General features: G+C 38.3%; 1 protein-coding gene across 1 annotated transcript in view; it reads right to left on the bottom strand.

Annotated features, from left to right (window-relative positions):
• The window catches only part of AK9 (adenylate kinase 9), a gene marked incomplete at its 3' end in the record, with an annotated part of 114,324 nt that overhangs the window by 87,156 nt on the left and 8,706 nt on the right, over positions 1-18,462 (bottom strand). The window contains exons 5-11 of the mRNA XM_079781174.1: positions 16,138-16,190; positions 15,946-16,042; positions 13,664-13,776; positions 8,205-8,393; positions 7,219-7,347; positions 5,166-5,240; positions 2,846-2,944 (exon numbers count right to left, since the gene is read on the bottom strand). Of these exons, the coding sequence (XP_079637300.1) occupies positions 2,846-2,944; positions 5,166-5,240; positions 7,219-7,347; positions 8,205-8,393; positions 13,664-13,776; positions 15,946-16,042; positions 16,138-16,190 (755 nt within the window). The remainder of the gene's footprint in view (positions 1-2,845; positions 2,945-5,165; positions 5,241-7,218; positions 7,348-8,204; positions 8,394-13,663; positions 13,777-15,945; positions 16,043-16,137; positions 16,191-18,462) is intronic.

Raw genomic sequence — 18,462 nt, 5'->3', positions numbered from 1 at the left:
CAGACACAGCCACGGTGAGAGGGAGGCACAGGAAAGGCGGCAGTTATAGCCACTACACTCAAGCTCGCCTCCCACCGAGCCTCTCGCTGAGGAACCTCTGGACCCGGTTTAATGCCTGGCACAGCCGAGGCTCTTCAGCGCTGCTGCCAGCACTGCTGTGATTGGGTGAATGACCCTGCACAGCTCAGCTAACCTGCGGGGCCCAGTACAAAATAAAAATGCAGAGCCTTTGTTCTAAAGCGATTAAACACTTCACGACTGACAGCACAGCATTAAACTAATTGTGGGGCCCTTCTAAGCACGGGGCTCTATGTGACCGCAGAGGTCACTAGCCCATGAAGCCAGCCTAGCCCCTTCAATATAGATGTTAGCTATTTTGAATATAACCATTGGTTTTAGGCATTTTACAAGCATCATTTCATATAATACTTACAATGACACTATGCGGTAGGGGGTATCATCCCTTTTTCAAACAATTGAACAAAAGGTAAGGTTAAGCAAAGTCACAGGGCTGGTAGGCTATAGATCTGGAATTCAAATCTGTCTCATTTGAAAACCGATCCTGTCTCTGTCTTCTGTGCTGGATGCCAGACTGACCTGTCCTTCCTCCCACCACAAACTCTCACACCCATCCCCACCCCACTCCCACTTCTCTCTCACAGCACATCAAATGTTACAGCTCTCACACTCTTCGCCAGCAGGTTCCAGTTCACATTAAGGTCATGTGCCTCTCACCCCTTTATACCAGTGGTTCTCATCCCTGGCTGCATAGTAGAATCTGCAAAGATGTTTTTGGTTTAAAAAAATTTTTTTTAACTGTGGTAAATCATATATAACCTAAAATTTACCATTTTAATGATATTAAGTGTACAATGCAGTGGCATTAAATACACTCAAAATGTTGTGCAACTATCACCACTCTCCATTTCTAGAGCTTTTCCAAAAACCCAAACAGAAACTCTGCACCTATTAAACAGTAATTTCCCCTTCTCCGTCTCCCCGCAGCCCCTGGTAATCTCTGTTCTATTTTCTGCCCCTTTGAATTTGCCTATTCTAGGTGCCCAAGTGTAATTGCACAGTATCTGTCTTCTGTTTCTGGCTCATTTCACCAGCACAAATGTTTTCAAGGTTCATCCATGTTTTAGCATGTATCAGAATTTAATTTCCTTTTAAGACTGAATAATATTCCATTGTGTCTACATACCACAGTTTGTTTATCCACGTATCCACTGACAGACATTTGGATTGTTTCACCTCCATGCTATTCGCTATGAATATTGGGGTACAAATACCTGCTTGAGTCCTTGCTTTCACTTCTTTTGGGTATATCCATATGAGTAAAATTTCTGGATCTTATGGTAAATTTGTGTTTAACATTTTGAGAAAATACCAAACTGTTTTACACAGGAGCTGCACCATCCTCGACAATACTTGATGTTTTCCATTTCTTGGATACACATACATACATGTACTTTTTAATACTTAATGGTGGCAATCTTGTAGTTTTGATTTGTATTTCCCTAATGACTAGTGATTTGAGATTCTATTCATGTGCTTATTAGCCATTTATAAATCTTCTTTGGAGATTTAAGTCCTTGATATCCAACTCCTTTATATTGATTTTCTTAAGTTCACCTGCCTTTAGCTGAAGGGCATCCATCTAAAGTCCTTCAAAACATGTAGAAACTTGAAGATTTATCAAGCATGATAAGCCAGGGCTCTTCAGTGTCCCAAACCTTAAAGTGGGGTTCCTCAAACTTAAGTGGGGATAGACATGTTCTCTGGATGTTGTAAAAATACATTTCCAGGTCCCACCACAGACATTCTGGTTCAGTCATTCTTGGATGTGGGACTCCGAAATCTGTACTTGTAGTAAGCTTTCCAGGCGACTCTTTTGGAGGTGGTCTGGACTGCCAGGGAGAAACACTGCTTGAGGCATATAAACAGTGACTCCATTGTACACAGTCACCATTTCTGCTCTTTTATGAAAGAGAGGGCAGGCATCCTTAGTCATAGATCTTATGAACTATAAACGTAGGCAATCATTTCTAAGGACAACCTTTCCAGTTGGGAAATTCCCCTAGGTTTTATGGGTCCTTTAAATTTTTCCTTCATTGATGACCTCAAAGAGGAGGCTCAGAACACAGCCTCTGTGCTCACCAGGCCCACCTGTTTTCCCTTTTAGCACCAGTTTGTGTTACTGAAGTCCCAGCACATATTCCAGCTATGTTCACCCATTAAGATCTAGGGATTACACCTCACAGGATAACATAAGGACCTTCCTTCAAAGATTACTTTATTTGAATTATAGCATCTATTTAAAATTCTGGTGTTTGTTTTTTAATTTCTATCCATATAGGGGAAACTGAACTTTCCAGTATAGATCACATCTCCAGTTAAAGCCCTGTGCCCCCCTTACCACTTAGCATTTATAATTTGATCACCATTACATCCACAATACATTAGTGCCAGGAACACAGCAATTATTCCAAAACGCTGGCTGAATGATTGAAGATGTGAATGAGTGCTTATAGAGTTCAGGGCTTTTATGTCTCTGCTTTCTTTGGTGCTGCAAAATTTTAAAAGTGAACTTGGTTTCTTCTTTCTCATTTTTCCTGTGATTTGATTGTTCTGCTTTTATTGTTTTTCTTTGTTTCATAACTTTTGTTTTGTTTTGTTGTGTTTGGTGTCTATATGAATATTGTGATAATATTACAGCTTCTTCCCAGAAATCAAATTCATTTTTATAAGAGGCATTCTGAAACTCCTTTTAAACCGCGGATACAAATTAAGGTAACAACATATAGTAAGAAGGTTCACTTTCAAACAGTTAAAAATAACTTACATTGTCCATTGCATCATTCATTTCTTCCTCTGCACTCTGAAGTTTAGTTAAAACAGCTGCTCTTCTTAGGTTCAGATACTTAAGTCGCTCTATAACCGTCTAAATTGAAGGAACAAATCTTTAAATACATTGTTTAAACTGGCATTGGAAGATTTCAAATATTCTGAAAAGTTGACGAGCTCATGAGTGGACTACATCCTTGCTTCTTCCTAGCTTCTGGTTGCTTGCTGGTAATCTATGGTGTCCTCGGCTTACAGATGCATCACTCCAATCCCCGCCTTTGTTGTCACACAGCCCACTTCTCCCTGTGTGTCTGAGCCTCTCCTCTTCTAAGGACAGTCACATTGCAATAGGGCTCACTGCACTTCAGTATGACCTTATCTGAAAAGATCCTATTTCCAAATAAAGTCACATTCATAGGTATGAGGTTAAGACCTCAACATATCTTTTGGGGGGACACAATTCAACCCATAACAGTCCTCCCTCTGGTCCTCAAATATTCATGTCCTTAGAGGTCTAGCTCTACAGGACCTCTTCGGGTGGAGGGAAGGCAGATGCTGGAGTTATGCTGCCCCAGCCAAGGGAGGCCTGGGGCTACCAGAAGCTAGAAGAGGCAAGGATGGATCCTCCACTAGAGGCGTTGGAGGGAGCATGACCCTGCCAATAGGTTGATTTTGGACTTCTAGCCTCCAGAACTACGAGAGAATAAATTCCTGTCATTTTAAACCACCTAGTTTATGGTACTTTGTTATGGCAGCACTAAGAAAATAATACAGACACTCTGTGGAAGAATTTGAAACATAGAGTCTGAGATGAGAGAGGGTGAGATAGACAAAATCCTGATGGTACATGGCAATCTGTGGTAGATTGTATTATGAGTTCACAATTCACCCTCCCCGCCCCCCCCCCACACCTTCCCTTGCTAGTTCCCTAGTTCATGTTGGATAAAGTACACTCCCTATCCCATTGGTGTTGAGCTTCTCCATGTAACTTGTTTTGGCCAGTGGAATGTGGGCAGAAGGGCTAGGGTACCATGCCAAATGGGGCCTTAACAGGCTTGGCAAGTTTGAACCAGACCTATTGGAGTTTCTGCCTTTGCCTTGAGGAAAGTGTGTTGCAAAAAGTACTGCAATTTTGAATACATTTTGAAGCAGAAGCCTGCTGTGTATGCTTGATGGATTGAATGTAGGATGTGAGAGAAAGATAAGAGCAGCTTGGAATTTTCAGCTCATCCCTTATCCTCCAGAGAGGGGAGATGGGCTAAAACAGAGTTATTAATTAGTCATGCCTATGCAAAAAAGCCTCCATAAAATCCCAATAGTATGAGGTTTGGAGAGCTTCCAGGTTGGCGAACATGTCTACACCAGGAGGTTGACATACCCCAACTCCACGGGGACGGAAGCTCCTGTGCCTGGGATCCTCTCAGACCCTCCCCCCCCCCCCGCAACTATGTATTGCTTCATTGGCTGTTTATCTGTATCCTTTATCATGTCCTTTAACAAACTAGTCCTTTTGGTGCCCACCCCCCATCCAGGGGCCATCCAGGAGCCTACCCAGAGTCACCTCAAAAGAACCAAAGATGCTTCTAGTGCTCTTATCTCTTAGGAAACTACAAGGGGTTGGGAGCTCTGTGCCAGGAACCAGGTGCAGAGACCCATATATATTTTCTCACAGATATCTAATAGTCACCTCAGTTTTAAACATGCAAGATAAAACTCATGACCCACCAGCACATCCACTCCAACTCAAACGCACTCCTCCCAGTCTTCCCCTCTCAGTAATGTCAAATCCATCCTTCCAGCTGCTCATCCTTAGACTTTCAATTTTCAAATAATTTCAGATTATCACCAGACTAGCATTCGCCCTTCTGCCACACCACTTTACAACCCCACCAGCAATGTATGAGGGTTCCAACTTTTCCACAACCTTGCCTACACTTGTTGGTGCCTATTTTTTTTTTTTTTTAATTTCAGCCGTCTTAGTGGGTGTGAAGTGGTATTTCATTATGGCTTTGTTTTGCATTTTTCTAATGACTCATGTTGAGCATCATCATGAGCTTATTGGCTGCTATTTGCTTTAACTTTTCTTTGAGACACTTTTTGCCATACAGAGATTTTAGATTTAAGTGTAGTTTTGATTTTAATATAAACAAAATGAATAAATAAAACACCAAATTTTTAAGTGCCAAAATAAATGTTTCAAACAATAAATGGTTAAAAATGTAAATATCTTTCTGATGTTCGTTAAAATAAGTACAAGCCAGTCAACAACTTTTTGATTTTCTAAACTGTGGGATATTTTTATTGAAAACTGCACTCACGTTAAAGAGGTCCTCTGGGGGCTTATTTCCATCTAGCTCAATGAAATACTGGGGATTGTGTTCAGCCATTATTTCCTACAGATAATAGAAAAGAAACCTTATAATCTAGGATCATTGGGAAGACTGAATACAAGATCAGCATCTTAATATACTATGAGGAAATCTTGAAGTCTAAATTGCGTTACACATGATATAATGTATGTTATTTTCAGTGCTCGAGCTATTCAAAATGACCATACTGACTTCTATTCCTTTCAGCAGGGTATAGGTGTTTGCTTTACCATATTCTTGCTAGCAACAGGAGGTCTTATTTCTTGCTCATCTTTTAAAATTTGATCATAGAAATGATATTTCATTATTCAGATTAGCATTTCTCCATAATCAGAGAAGCTGAAATTTTTTCAAGAGGCCTGTTACTCTTTTATCATTCATTTTTGTGAACTGTCTGCTCATATTTGTGGTCTATCTGTATCAGAAGGGTGATAACTTACAGGTTTAAAAAAATCATTTCTATGACTTTTTCATAATTGATGTGGATATATTTCCAGGTTATCTTTTGAATAAGGTTTTTAATTTTTTTTTACTTCTAAAAGTCTTACATGTAATGAAATTGAAGCTATCACTTTTTTCCCTTTGTGATCTCATCACTTATTTAGCTGAACATCTGTTAAGCATTTACCACTTGCCATTCTTCGGGCACTACACTGGGCATCAGTGATGCTAGTATGTAAGTTGTCCCTAACCTTGAAGACACTAACTCTGCTTATTTTCCCCTGTAAATAGTTTTCTAATTTTCTGAATCTGATTTTAATTATGCTTTATTTCATACCCAGTGCCAGCCACTTAATACATTGCGCACAGTAGTTTTATTGCTAGCTTTACCCAGTGGCCCGATAAGTTTCTATTGAACAAGTACAAAAAGCGTTTCACAAAGTATCATACTTTAAAAAGATATTAGCTTGTAATAACATGTAATAAATAACTTCAAAATGCAATGGGTATTTAATTTTAAGGCGTGCCTTTAACATTTATGTAAAACACTGTGTAATATGAAAACACGAGAATGCTTGTGATCCGCCTGCAATGTGTTAAGGACTATGCAGAATATTTTTGTTGAAGGAGGAAAAAATGTTATACATAGACATGTAAATGACTGTTAAGAAGCTATGTTTAAAGGCCATGGACAGAGAGGAGGAAGAGAGGAATAAAAGATATATGGGAGAAAACAATTAAATTTGGTTCTCATTTTGGGGGGTAGATGAGAATTAAAATGATCCACTTATTTGTCTTTAAAATATATAAACATAAAACAGCATAAAACAAATCATTTTAGTTTCTCTATCTGATGGGAAGAGGCAACTTGAAGACTTGTTTTTTATTTATCTTTGTTATTGCTTAGCATGATGTCTAGCCAAATACCCAAGTTCAATAAATGTTTGTTGAATAAATTTTCAATACAAATTTGGCTATCTTCTCTGGATTTTTGGCCATATAAAATATCTTTTTCACATAATTGTGATCTTAGTAATCATATTTTTTTAAAAGCTAAATAATTAAAAGTTTCTTATTACAACAAATAATGGCTTTATCATGTTTACATATAACCCACTTTGAATAGGATACTCATAGAAACCAATCTGGGGATAATAATTCTTTAGATTGCAATTTAAATAAACTTTAGAATAAAAGATGCACCTTAAGTGTACATTTGTTTTGATAAACCCACAAATTACAGATTGAAAATGATTTCACAAAAATAGTCTGTTAACATGGGTTTTCCCATCTCTAACCATAAATGAATTCCCCTAGTAACTTTTGAAAAAACGCGGTTTATTTATCATGTTTCAGCAACACTGATGCTTTGTAAGAGTAAAATAATATTGTTTTGTGAAAGAGCCTTTGGGACGGAAGCCTTATTCTAATAGCATTCTACCAAATTCAAGCAGAGGAGAACCAGAAAGATGATATATGGGGGTGAATAAGTGTGAGAGCTATTTAGTGATAGAACACAAATATCTATATTCCCATTTTTAGCAATATATCTTGTTCTTACTTCTAAAGCATGAAGAATCATATCCTTATAAAGTCTAACGATGTACTCGATATTTTCCAAATAATCCTCTGGCCTCTGAACTAAATGTTGAAGAATTTCAGCCACCACCTGCATTTCGGCAATAAATGCCTAAATGGAAAATAAAAGAGTTTAAATATCTTTATGTTAATGATTATTTAATTTATAAGTCACATCCCTCCCTCCTTACACCTAGATGCCATTTTGGTGAGAGAATTAGACAGAAGGGAAAATTAAAGTCTGAGGATTTTTATTTAAGAGAGATTAAACACCTTAAGGGGTCCTTATCAGATGGAATAAAATTTGAGATTGACTTTGGATTTAGTAATTTCTTTGTACTTCTCAATGAGTATGGAACAGCAGGGAAAGAACATCATATTTTTAGAGACAAAATAAAGAAATTAGATTTCCTCTGAAAGCCTGAGCTACTGGTTCGTTCATTCACTCATTCAGTAAAGATTGATCAGGTGCCCACTACATGCAAGCAGTTCTAGGAACTAGAAATACTACAGTGAATAAAAACAACTAAGTCGCTGGGGATAATGGATCATGCATTTCAGTTGGGGCATAAAGAGCATAAACAAGTGGACAAATTAACATATAACAGGTTAGGTGGTGGTAAGTACAAGGAAGAAAGATAATGCAGGATAGAGAGAATAGAGAATAATGGGAGAAGGCGCTATTTTAATCAGGTGGTCATGGAAGGGTTCCCTGAAGAAGTAATAGCTGAGTAGAACCCAGAAGGAAATGAGGGAGAGAGCCACACAGATTTCTGGAAAATATTATTTCAAGGCAGTGGGAGTAATGCGTGTAAAAGTTCTCAGCCCAAGGCCTGAAAAGTGTTCAATATCATACTTATTATCTTATTATTATTTTATGTAGTATCTGCTATTTTCTGTTACCCATGCTATCATTTAATGTAATTCTCATGAATGTTAAAAGTACAGTATCTGGTACTGGGATATTACCTCTTCTTCTTCTTGCTCTTCTTCCTCTTCCCCTTCCTCTTCTACTCGTCCTTCTTTATGGGCTTCTCTCCGTTTTTTCCTTCGATTCTCAATGACTTCCGGATCCCACTGCTCTCTTGTGTATATGTACCCTGTAGTACTGTGCTGCCTTTGCCCAGAAACTTTTTGGCATAAATCATAGTCAGGGCACTAAGGAACATTAGTAATCATTTAAAACATGTTGAATATGTTTTACTTCCTATTCACATATTACGCAATACATAAACCAAAAAATTCTTTAAAGCCCCAAGCAAATGTAATATTTTAAGTGTTATTTTGTGTCAGGTTTCATTATATAAACAACCTTTATGGTATGTCAACATTTTTTGTTTTATTTTTTTAATTTTTGTTCTTTTTAAAAAATTTTTTATTGTTGAAAGTATTATGTCTCCTTTCTTCTCCATTGACCTCTCCCAACCCCTCTGCCCCATCAACACTTTTCTTTATCTAAAATTAATATATGTAGTAAACGTCAGAAGTTTTAAGATAAAAAAGAGGGTTATACAAATAGTAAAAAGAGTTAGAGAACTATAGTAGAAAGTCAGTTTAGCCTGCACAGGGAGATTCTGTCAAATTAATTTCAAAAAGAAAAGAAGATGTAGTATATATATACAATGGAATATTATTCAGCCATAAAAAGGAATGAAATCTTACCATTTGCAACAACATGGAAGAACTTAGAGGGCATTATGCTGAGTGAAAGAAGTAACAGAGAATGACAAATACCATATGATTTCACTTATATGTGGAATCAAAAGACCAAAACAAACAAACAAAACAGACTCATAGATACAGAGAACTAATGGTTGCTAGAAGGGAGAGGAGTTGGGAGAGCTGGGTGAAAAAGATGAAGGGATTAAGAAGTGCAAATTGGTAGTTGCAAATCAGTCACAGGGATGTAAGGTACAGCATAGGGAATATAGTTAATAATATTGTAATAACTATGTAGGATGTCAGGTGGGTACTAGACTTATTGGAGATATCATTTCATAAATTGTATAAATGCCTAACCACTATGCTGGACACCTGAAACTAATCTATATATATAAAAGGCTAATATGCTAAGTGTCCAATCATTCGACTGGTTGCTATGACGCTCACTGACCATCAGGGGGCAGATGCTCAATGCAGGAGCTGCCGTGATGTGCATTGGCCATTTACAGAGAAATGGCACCATGGACCTAGTGCCCACAAAGCAACACTTGGCTTCTCCCAAGTGGGACACTGGCCCTGCCACCACCCCAGAGTGACACCCCACCAAATCACAGCCAATGCTGCCAAGACCCCATGGTACAAAATGCGGCCCACAGCCCAGCCCAGCCCAGCCCAGCCCAGAAATAGTCACTGTGAGTGCTGGGAAATGACATCACGTAGCAACGCCTGGCTTCCTCTCCCTAGTGACTAGCCTCCTTGCAGTTTCTTCAGCCCAAGAACCCGACTTGCTTTATAGCCAGGTGCAAACATTTTACAGTTCAACCAAATGTTTGTGAAGCATTTTTCCGTGCTTCATCTCATTTGATCCTTACAAGTCCTGGAGTAGGTAGATAGGAGACTCAGTAGAATCCTATTTTCTTTTCATTAGCCGGAAAACGGAGATTTAGAAAGCTTAGAAACTTGACCTGACTGAAAAGTAAGAAATGGTGGATCTTGAAAATGACTTCAGGTTTTCTCACTGAGTAGAATATAATCAAACACTGCTACAGTTAAATATTTTACCCTTTGTTCTCCCTGCATGGTCTACAATAATAATTTGCTTCGTGCTGATATTTACTGCTGTGTTGCTGACAATTACCTGAAAGAGAAGTTGGGGTGCTTCACTGGGCTGGAAAAAGTTTAGCTAAATCAGAAAGCAGGTCTAATTAAGCAAGTTTATCTATATATTTAAAGTTCTTGCTGGTGCCAATCACATGCGTGTTTCGATCTGTCATTGTTGATTGTGAATTTGGTTGACACTTCTATTATAGAGAAAGGGTGAATAGCAATATTAAAATATTTCTTCTAATTAATTTCTTTTCAATGTACACGATTCATGCACTGGGCCACTAGTATAAAATAATATTAAATGTCAAATTGAAAAAAGTTAAGAAAAGGATGAGAATAGAGAAAAATGGGGGAATATCCACATATTTTCAACCAAAAAATATACTGTGCATTGACAATATTTACAGTTTTATGGGTGAAGTATTTTATAAAATGTCAATCATGAATGGGACCTGAAAAGTCATTTATTCTAGTCTAAGCTTTTCATTTTGTAAATGAGAAAACTGAGTCTGGATAGTAAAAAGAAACAAACCAAAAACAAAGTCTATGAGTAATTTCCTTCTTTTAAAGTGCTTTCACATGTGTAATATTTGACTCAATTCTCAAACTAATTGTTTAAGAGAAATAATCCCATATTATGATTAAAGCCATTCTGCCGATCAGAGAAGAAATGCATTGGCAAGTTGACTTGGTCTCAGATCACAATGTCATGAGGGAAAATCACAACTTGGAGTCAGGCTTCTGGTCCATAGTCCATGTTCTGTGGCACATTAGTAATGATAATAGGGTTTAGGGCTACAAATCCTGCTCCAAATAATTTTTTGGATAAAAAACTCTGGATGATGGTTCATTGTGGTCTCAAACATTATGGTGTAACTTTATAGGGAATTGTAAATAGAAATTCCTGCTCCCCCATGTGATTTATTAAGTCTGGAGTGAGGCTTAGACATTTTAACAAGCATTCTCAGTGACACTCATATGACAGTTCATGTACCACAACTTTGAGAAACAAAGAAAGCAAGAAACTTTAGGACTTTCTTTGCTCACTTTCTGATTTCTTCAGGCCCCCTCTTTGTGGTGATGGGAGGGCTATTTATTGAGGCAAGACTTCTATTTAGGCTTCCAAATCTTTCACCAAAAAATCTCAACCCATTCAGGTAATTTTTAAAATGTTTATGCTCTTATTCAATAACTCAGAAAACCCACATTGTGAGTCCTTGACAAAGACTATTGCCTTGAGTTGTCTCCTGTTTTCACTTGTAGAAACTGATTAACAAGGAGGAGAGTCTGAAGGACATGCCTCTGAGCAGTGGTCCTCAAACTTCAGTGGTCACCTAAAGGGCTTTTCGACAGATAGATGGACGACATCCCCAGAGTTTTTGACTTTTAGTTCGAAGGTGGGGCCACAGATTTTGCATTTCTTTCTTTTTAAAAAAATTTTCAATTACAGTTGACATTCAATATTATTTTATATTAGTTTCAGGTATGCAGCAGGAATATGCACTTCTAACAAGCTTCTGAGTGCTGCTGATGCAGTTGGTTTGGAAACCATACTGTGAGAACCACTGCTGCAGTAGATCACTGGCTCTTAACCATTTTTTTCTTTTCTTTTCTTTTCTTTTCTTTTTTTTTTTTTTTTTTTTGTAGCACAGACCCTTTAGAATATGATGAAAGACATAGGCTTTTATTTCAGAAAAACGCACATACACATAAAATTTTGTACATAATTTCAGGAGGTTCATAGATGCTGAAGGATTCATGGATCCCAGCTAAGAACTTCTGCTCTAGAAATTCCAGGTTTTGTCCCCAAATAAGACTAGCCATCAGAGAAGTGTGTGTAGTACTGAGTTTGGTCTCACATTAGGCTCTCTGACTACACTGCAGAAACTGCCATGGCACTCACTATCACACTTATAAATGGGGTTCAGGACTTCATTCTCTGCATTAACAATCCCTTACATTAAGATCCATGTAAGATATTTCTCTCCTTTTTAATGGGACTGGTTTTTCCTGAGGAATGGCGTGCTTGTCTTTTCATGGGCAATGTGAATTTTATGTAACTTCCCACACTTCCCCTTCTATTCTGGCTCATCAAACTTAGAACCAAATTGATGCCCGAAATTTAGTAAGCATTTGGCACTATAGCCTGTGTGCTCTTGTTCCACCAAGTTTTAAAATTCCTATACAATCTGTCTTTTCCATGGCTTAGACATTATATTTGGCTTCAGTTAACTGTTAGAGATCTTTTCTTCTCTCCATTACACACATGTTCACATATGTGACAGTCTCAAGATCACAGGGATTTTGATTGGCCTCTGACCATGACCTGTGGCTGGGGCTGTGTGCTCAGCACTGCAATGCCACCTCTCTCTCACGCTGACCTCCACACACCACTGGGTCCCAACACCTGAGCTGAGAATTATCTAATTTATTTTGAGCTGTCAAGCCTTTTGGAGAATCAGTCAGGGTATGAATACAAAAGCTTATAATTCATTTTCTTTTTTTAAATATACATATTTTTATTGATTTCAGAGAGGAAGGGAGGGAGAGAGAGATAGAAACAATGATGAGAGAGAGTCACTGACCAGCTGTCTCCTGCATGCCCCCCACTGGGGACAGAGCCCACAACCCAGGCATGTGCCCTTGACTGGAATTGAATCTTGGATCCTTTAGTCCGCAGGCCGATGCTCTATCCACTAAGCCAAACCAGCTAGGGCAGTGGTCGGCAAACTCATTAGTCAACAGAGCCAAATATCAACAGTACAACGATTGAAATTTCTTTTGAGAGCCAAATTTTTTAAACTTAAACTATATAGGTAGATAGTTATTAACTTAATTAGGGTATGTGGTATTTTGTGGAAGAGCCACACTCAAGGGGCCAATGAGCCGCATGTGGCTCGCGAGCCACAGTTTGCCGACCACTGAGCTAGGGCATCATTCATTTTTATACAAAAAGCAAGTAGTCCTCACCTCACTGTATTCTTATCAAAAACTCATGAGGCAGTTATCACCATCTTTGTAAAGAGAAAATTGAGGCTCCTAAATGTGTTTACCAATGAGAAAGGAGAGAATTGGGAACAGGATCCAGCCTTGATTCTTAATCAATCTAGTTCTTTAACATTCATATGTCCAAATCATTTGTTTGTTCTTTTATTTTATTTAACTGGAAAACATATTAGGTGTCAACTAGGAGCCAGATATTGAGCTAGTTTATGTAAGACATGGTTCCTGCCTTCAAGTAAGGCCGAGTCTAGAAGGAAAATAGTCAATGACAATATAGTGAGGTAATGTGATAGAGAGATGAGATTAATGTGAATGGTCATCAAAGATGTATTTAACTTTCCTGTAGCAATGTGTTGGGGAAGCAGGGAGAGATAATGAATTAGTTAATGGGTGTGTTGGTGTACAGGGGGTCACCCTGGGGGAAAGTTCTGAAGAGATGATGCCTGACTGACTTTCAAAGGATGACAAGAGGCAAGGAGGTGTCCGCTGTGGATAGAGCTGCGGGTGCAAAAGCACAGAGGCATAAGAAAGTATAGCTCCCTAGGACTGATGCATAAATCAGTATTCCCCTAACTACTTAAAATTTTTATAAAATAGTCCTTTATTTCACTTCCATCAAAAAGAATGGTTAACTATATTAGAAAACAACTTCTTACCTTAATATTGATTATAATATCAGGTTTCAAATCTAGATTTTTAATTAAGGTTATTTGCTGCAAAGTAGTCATGGCATCCTGTGCAAGTGTTGGTATTTCAGTGATAATATAACCTGTAGAGTAAAATATAATCTTTAAAGTTTTATATTACCCATGTGAAATCATGGAATTATTATTATTGCTTTATAAAATATCATCCAATTACTGATGAACACTAATGCAGGGGATGGAACCTGCAACAGAGGTATATGCCCTTGACAGGGAATCAAATCTGAGACCCTTCGGATCCACAGACCAATGCTCTAACCATTGAGAAACTGGCCAGGGCTCCTTATCAAGATTTGGTGTAAGATAAAGAATACCCATAATTATCCTAAAGACTATTAAAATACCCTTCCTTTTCCAATTACCATTGTGTGAAGCTGGATTTTCTTCATGTACTTCAACAAAAACAATATATTGCAACAAACTAAGCAAAAGCAGATGTGAGAATTCAGCTAGGTCTTCTCTTAAGCCAGACATTAAAGAAATTTGCAAAAATAAAATATCACTCTTAACAGTAAATATTTTGCCTTGAATAATATGATTATTTTTATAAAATATGCTATTTATGTTAACATAAAACTGTTTTTTAAATAAATATTTTAAACATTTTCTAGTTTTAATTTTTAATATGGTAAATACCGATAGATATAACCCATAAGTAAAAGCTCCTTTGGAGCCTCAACAATTCTTTTAAGTGTAATGGAGTCTTGAGAACTTCTATCCTATACAATGCCTAGAATAGTATAATAAAAAAAGCTACTAAGCATCTGTTGGTAGATGAATAAATGTGTCTCATAAGCCAATCTCAAAATCCTCACTTAAGAAGGTATCGATCACAATCCTTTATTAAAAAAAAAAATCTGATCAACAACTCTCATGGTAATCCAAAACCTCATTAAATGTGTCAATTTCTCCTAAGCTTTCTCACTTTACTTTTTGCCTCTATGCATTGGACGCTATCCAGAGAAGCAACCCTATGCAGAAAGGGAGATCTGTTATCTTGGGTTTGGATATGTGAGTTATATCATGATTCTCTCCTGTTTTACTATAACCCTTAGTTTCCAACTTGGTTTTTGCTTCCTTATTTGTTCCTGCTGTTGTCTTTGAAGCACTTTGAAAGAGTGATGGCATCCTGAGGCATTCATTCTATGTGAGGCTCTTTAAATGAGCCCAAGGTACCACTGCAAAAATACAGCCATGCAGGCAGCTGTTCCTGTCTCAGGAAGGGAGCCAGATCTTTCTCTGCTTGCCTCCTCCTGCTGTTCTTGCTTTTTTGCTTTCCTGTCTCAGCACTCCCCTAGTTTGGTTTGGTTCCTGTCATTCTCTACTTGATTAACAGCTTCTTTTGAACTTCTTTTCAAGACTTTGACCAGTGCCTCCTCTGGGAGCTGATGGCTGGTGTTAAAGTCCAGGTCTGACATATCACAAAGTTGGGTGCTGCGGTGAATGGGGCAGCTTGCCCAACCCTAGATTGAATTCAAGCCTGGCCCAGCCCACCCCTCCCATCAAATAATTCCAAAGCCCCTGTTCAGCACCTGTTGGAATGCATGGAGGCTTCTCAGGCCCACAGTCAGGGGGTAAGCTGGGTGAACAGACTGAAGCCTGCCAATAACCACAGCCAGAGGGTAAGCTGGGGCTATTCTCATTTCCGTTCCTGCCTGAGAAGTGTGGATTAATATGGAGAAACCTAAATAACCCATTGGCAGGACTTAGTAATCAAACTCAGGGTGAATGGGAAAGCAGTCAGTAGAAGGTGTCAGCACTGTGAGAAGGATCACAGCAGATTTTTGAAGCTTTTGCTGAAAAAACACAATGCTAAAAGAAGATTAGATCATATGAAGTTAATTTGTTTTTACAAAAGTATAGTATACAAAATAAAAACAGATAAATAAGCAAAACTATCTGAGGTGCTGAATTGAATTCAGGCTCTGGGACCTGTGCCAGGGCAAAAGAAAGAGCAACTCCAGACATTACTTCTGCCTCAGACAAAGCACAACTTTTTTTTTTTTAAAATATTTTTTATTGATTTTAGAGAAAGGAAAGGAGAAGGATAGAGAGGTAGAAATATTGATGAGAGAGAAACATCGATGGGCTGCCTCCTGCACACCCCCTACGGGGATGAAGCCAGTAGACCTCCTGGTTCATGGGACCATGCTCAACCATTGAGCCACACTGGCAGGGAAAAGTACAGTTTTAAGGCTGCTCTGATAACCACCGATGTACAGAAATAAACATACCAAAGTGAGCGATTTCTAGGGAGTTGAGCTTCTCCAACATTAGCTTTATGACAAGTTCATCTGGAATGCTTTGACCACTGACCAGCATCGATTGCAACTAAGAAAAGCACAGATATTTTACATTACTGTATAATATACCTGTGATACAGAGCTTTAAAAAAAATAATAACTTTGAAATTTAGATTTGTTTACCATAACTCCTGTTTCGGTTTCATTGGCAATATGTTCTTCCAAAGTTGTTAGAGCTGAAATATGAATTCAAAATATTAGCACAAACTGGTATCAGAATTGTCAAATTAAGAAACACATTTGTGTATTTTGTAACTGGTAACAAAGATTAACATTTGTATATCACTTTAGAGATAACAAGCATGTTTATACACATTATGTCATTTAAGCCTAACCAAAGTGTTGAGGCAGCAGAATATTTCCCACAGAGAACCCATCTCCACCATCTTGGGGAAGCTAACTTCCTAAACACCTCCATGCCTCGGGCGCTTATGCCCTGAATAATATGCAAGAGAATATGAGGATGAAATGAGGCTGTGTATATGATAATGATTTGGAAATTGTGAAGTACTACACAAAAGTATCTGGACTATATTATTTATAACCATACCGTTATATCCAGAGCCCATTAATATTGTATGCTGGTTGTATAAAAGGAAAATATGCATCAAGAAATGATGAAATAAATAAAAACTGATAGAAAAGGGGTCCTAAAGCTAAAATTTGAATAATGTGTTTCCTTTTTATTTATTTTTTAAAAATATATTTTAATTTTTATTTATTTATTTTTTAAAATAAATCTTTATTGTTCAGATTATTACAATTGTTCCTCTTATTTCTCCCCATAGCTCCCCTCCACCCAGTTCCCATCCCTCTGCCCTTACCCCCCACCTTCTGCTCTTACCGTCCACCCCCACTATCCTCATCCATAGGTGTATGATTTTTGTCCAGTCTCTTCCCGCACCCCCCACACCCCTTTCCTCCAGAGGATTGTCAGTTCACTCCCTTTCTATGCCCCTGATTCTATTATATTCACCAGTTCATTCTGTTCATCAGTTTTATTCACTTGATTTTTAGATTCACTTGTTGATAGATATGTATTTGTTGTTCATAATTTTTATCTTTACCTTTTCCTTCTTCTTCCTCTTCTTAAAGAATACCTTTCAGCATTTCATATAATACTGGTTTGGTGGTGATGAACTCCTTTAGCTTTTTCTTATCTGTGAAGCTCTTTATCTGACCTTCAATTCTGAATGATAGCTTTACTGGGTAGAGTAATCTTGGTTGTAGGTTCTTGCTATTCATTACTTTGAATATTTTTTGCCACTCCCGTCTGGCCTGCATAGTTTCTGTTGCAAAATCAGCTGACAATCGAATGGGTGTTCCCTTGTACGTAACTGTTTTTCTCTTGCTGCTTTTAATATTCTTTCTTTGTCTTTTGCTCTTGGCATTTTAATTATGATGTGTCTTAGTGTGGTCCTCTTTGGATTCCTTTTGTTTGGGGTTCTGTGCGCTTCCTGGACTTGTAAGTCTATTTCTTTCACCAGGTGGGGGAAGTTTTCGATCATTATTTCTTCAAATAGGTTTTCAGTATCTTGCTCTCTCTCTTCTTCGGGCACCCCATAATTCGGATGTTTGTACACTTGAAGTTGTCCCAGAGGCTCCTTACACTATCTTCTTATTTTTGGATTCTTTTTTCTTTTCCGGTTGGGTGTTTTTTGCTTCTTTGTATTTCAAATCTTTGACTAAGTTCTTGCGATCCTCTAGTCTGCTGTTGGATCTCTGTATATTATTTTTTATTTCAGTCAGTGTATGCTTAATTTCTAGTTGGTCCTTTTTCATATCCTCGAGGGTCTCGCTAAATTTATTGGCCTTTTCTAGAAAATTCTTGAAAAACCTTATAACCGTGGTTTTGAACTCTATATCCAGTCATTTGCTTTCCTCCATTTCTTTCATTTGTGACCTGTTTCTTTGTCTCTGCATTTTGGCTGCTTCCCTGAGTTGATAGAGTGGCTTTGTATGCTAGGTGTCCTATAGGGTCCAGTGGCTCAGCTTCCCCAGTTACCTGAGGTGGACACTCTTGGTGCACCCCTTAATGAGCTGTGTGCACAGTCTTGTTGTAGTTAAGCCTTGATTGTTGTTGGTATCACTGGGAGGAATTGACCTCCAGGTCAATTGGCTGTGAGGATCAACTTTGTCTATGCTGGGAGAATTTCTGGGCTGGAAACACCCTTATGAGACAAGACTTGCAAAAGCCTCTGTGCTCAGCTTGGATGGGGCGGAGTCTCAAGCCGGAGCAAACATTGATGGCTTCCGGTCAGCCCTGCCCTAAGAGGCCTGTGTCTCAGTGTCCTGCGGTAATCACTGCAAGCAACTCTGAGAGAAAGCCACCCTCGAGTTTCACCCGCTGCCAGACAGTCCAGTTTTCCCCAAATGATTCTGGGTCCCCAGAGTCTCGCCTGGAACTGGAGTTCAGAGCAGTTGGGAGCTTTTGTCTCCCTCCTGATT

Source organism: Cnephaeus nilssonii (genome assembly GCF_951640355.1).
Source record: "Cnephaeus nilssonii genome assembly, chromosome: 9".
Lineage (NCBI taxonomy): Eukaryota > Metazoa > Chordata > Mammalia > Chiroptera > Vespertilionidae > Cnephaeus > Cnephaeus nilssonii.
This window is presented reverse-complemented; position numbering and strand designations above follow the sequence as displayed.